We start from the raw sequence: 3,593 nt of genomic DNA, 5'->3' as shown, positions 1-3,593 counted from the left end.
TTCATTCTAGAATGAAAGAGGCATAATTTATATTTATTTCCTAATTTTTATGGTGGTTGTGAGATTGTTCAAATCTACCGAACCCCTAATTATTGAAAATAACAGATAAAAGTTTTTTTTCTTATAAAACTTTTGATAACTATCTGGACATTATAAAGATTTTGCATGTGAAATTTCAAAATTTTCTTATGCATAAAAGTATTTTTAATCTTAAAATTAATATTAATTTGCATGATAGATAGGCAACATGCAAAAAGAAACAAACATAAGAAAAACATTGCTTTACAAACCTTAAGACTTAATGAAAACAATTTGATATTTTGCATATGAAAGTATTGTAATGTTTGCTAATAATCTGTCAAATTTTGTTAACACTTGCTTACTAATTTAAAAGTTATAGCATGAAAATTATAACAAGCACAAAATGGTTATGAGGTCAGTCCCAGGGACCAAGACTGTGCAAGAAGTCACTGAAATGGTCAGAAGTTTAGAAGGAACACATTAAACTTATGAATATGTTTAAATTTCATAGCACAGACTGGAAGAAACTGTACATTTACATATGTGTGTGCTAAAAACCAATAAAACGAACAACTTAAAGTTTACTCTGCAAGATAGTGTAAGTGATAGACTTGTTTTCCCTTTTCAGAACTGGAGCTATTTCTAACAACCAAAAGTACCCGTCCCCAGTGACAGGTACTTTTGTTTAAGTTACTCTATCAATTTAAATTATTTCGTGGACTTTAAAAGTCTGTTTGAGCATTCGTCCGTCTCCCATTTACAGTGGCTGCTTCCTGCATTTGAAAAGCTGCATGTGTAGTCAAAGCTCATCTTTTACTTTTGAAATGACAGGAGAACAGGCATGAATAATGTTAATGCCAAATTTTATTTTGCAGGATATTCTACACTAAATGGTTGGGAATTAATCACACTACCATTCACATTTCAGAATGTGACGTAACTTAAAGAATAAAAATGTAGATTTACGTATGTTATTGTTGAGTGGCTCTTAGCATGACTGAAATGCTCAATAATTACCTTTCGCGGTGAGCAGTATAAGTAGCTCAGGGCTTTGGCTCTGTGTGAAACCAAGAGTGTAACACAATTAACCAGCCACGGTTCACAATATATACAAGATTAAACAGAAGACTACTTGTTTGTGTAAATACATAAACGACTTAAATGTATTCAATATTGTTGGACTGTTATTAGCCCCTGTCTAATAATTTATGAAAAACATAGTTAAATGAGCATGTTAGTCAGTAATCAATGTGTCTTTGAGAGAATATTGAATATTAACTTGCTAGAACTTTCTTTTTATATTAAAGCAGCCTCACCCTAGGTAACACTGGTTACACTTGTAGCTGGCAAAAAGTTAGTAGTATATTAAGATAAAGTTGCACTATTATTTGGTACACATGAACAATAGGCCTCACTGCAGACAGGTAACTAACAGCCATTAAACCACACCTTCACATTCATGAGTTGTGTACAAAGCAGAATGCATGCAAACCGTCATGGCAACAGAAGATGGAACAATCGAAAATAGTAATAATCAGAAACACTAACTCTGATTTGTTGTATATATAAGACTAACGATTAGTTGATTACTTTCATGAGTCCTGAAACTAGCCAATTAAAATGAACAACTTTGAATTAGTTGAAAATAATAATAAGAAATCATAATCAGGATAACTGAAAACAGTAACATCTGGAAATTATAATTTCAATTAACTGATTTAACCTAATTTTGATTAATAGATTATTTTACATGACACCAATAGATGCGATAGATTCTCATAGATAATTGATTGTATCGATCAATCACCCAACTCTATGTAACAACCATCACAACTTTCCTTAATTCATTTTAGGATATAATATATGCAATTAGATCATAATTTGTTTGTTTATTTTTAGAGCAAAGCCAAACTGAGCTATCTGCTGTGTCCACTGCAGGGAATTGAACCCAAGATTTTAGAGCTGTAAGTCCATAAACTTATCATTGTCCCACCAAGGGACATGCAATTAGATTCCCCACAAATTACTAACAAAAAATCTTGCATTTATGACTTAAGTTCCTTAGCTGGTCAGTAGTGTCCTAGTTATGATATTATAATTGAGTAAATATCTAATCTATTACAATTGGAAACATATACAAGAAGATTTTCATAAAACGTTTATCATATAATTCCTTAATTCACTTCTCTGTATTGGAAAAAAAATAAATACATACCAGTACGGTGTGCATGTCGACACCGTACATTTCCAGCCACTTGGCTTTACTGAGGTAATTAAGTTCTGACTGAGCTGGTGTTTGATCCCTAAAACATTAAAATATCCACACTACATGTCAAAACTATACCAGCACTTTACTTGTATATTAAAGTCTAAAAATAAGTTAATCAAACTTGAAGTACATTGTTTTATATGATATGTCCCTATCATCACATGTTCCTTCAACAACAACAAAAAAACTACAGGTTTAAATTGAACATTAAAAAAAAAAACTCACACAACATTAAAGTTAGTTAAAACAATAAATTAATAAATTTCATAGTTAGTCTTTTGTTCTGGCTGCATTTTTGAAGTAAACTTTAAATTTATTGGACTAAATTTCAAATTAGTTTATAAATCTTGGGGGGGGGCATCAATTTAGAGTTACACATGCAAAAACAAAAAAAACTGTATGCATTTTAAACATGTTTGAGTTATATATATTTTAAAACACCACTGTGTTGCTTTGAGTTATATATCACTTAACCTACTTGCACATTTTGTAATGGCTCAAGATGTCCAGCTCCATTTCTTCAGTTTGTTCAGGCACAAAACGAAATTCTGAAATGAAGCCAGGAGTGTGAACTTCCGGATCGTAATCCCCCAGTTCAGCTGTTGTAGAATTGAACACATTTCAGGAGACTGAAAGTCACATATATCCTTAAAATATATTTTTCATGCACATTTCAACACCTTTTGTGTCGGACGTGTTTCATACTGCCCAGACATCACGAAGCAACTAATAGTTAACATGTTGTTAACTTAGCATGTAGAATACGATGCTAATTTATAAAAATATCACATAAAAACTGATCATATACTGAATAGAGACAAGTATGAATGTTTGTGTTTATGTATACAAAGAAAATAGATTAGATAGTTTCATGATTAAAACTACCGTATTTGATGGCATATAGGACACATGGGTATATAAGACGCACCCCCATTTCAGCAGGTCAGATTCAGGAAAAAAAGTTTTTTGTGTATTTAAGCATATATTGGTGAAAGTAATCTAACAGCACATTACACAAGCAGAAAACACTTGAACATAAACTAAAACACAGTAAGAAAATGGGGATACACTTTAATCATCTTCAAAACCAGAAAAATCTTCATCTTCGTCACTACTGCTGGAATCACTGACTTCAAATAACACATTATCTTCTGTGCCATCAAGAGCATTGCTAATGTCACACTTCTTAAAAGACTTCACAATGATTTTAGACCTAAGTCATCCCAAGATTTCTTCACCCGCACACACACTTAGGCAATGGTGGGCCACTTCATTCTTCCTGTGGGTGTGAGGTCATGATGTG

At 32.1% G+C, this 3,593-nt stretch overlaps 1 protein-coding gene across 1 annotated transcript in view; it reads right to left on the bottom strand.

Annotated features, from left to right (window-relative positions):
* LOC106473517 (band 4.1-like protein 5) overlaps positions 1-3,593 on the bottom strand; it is a gene marked incomplete at its 5' end in the record, with an annotated part of 32,337 nt that overhangs the window by 24,489 nt on the left and 4,255 nt on the right. The window contains 2 exons of the mRNA XM_013934199.2: positions 2,237-2,324; positions 2,769-2,889. Coding sequence (XP_013789653.1) covers positions 2,237-2,324; positions 2,769-2,889 — 209 coding nt within the window. The remainder of the gene's footprint in view (positions 1-2,236; positions 2,325-2,768; positions 2,890-3,593) is intronic.

This window comes from Limulus polyphemus, unplaced genomic scaffold, assembly GCF_000517525.1.
Source record: "Limulus polyphemus unplaced genomic scaffold, Limulus_polyphemus-2.1.2 Scaffold6244, whole genome shotgun sequence".
Classification (NCBI taxonomy): Eukaryota; Metazoa; Arthropoda; class Merostomata; order Xiphosura; family Limulidae; genus Limulus; species Limulus polyphemus.
Note: the sequence above shows the minus strand (reverse complement) of the source record. Positions and strands in the feature narration are given on the sequence as shown.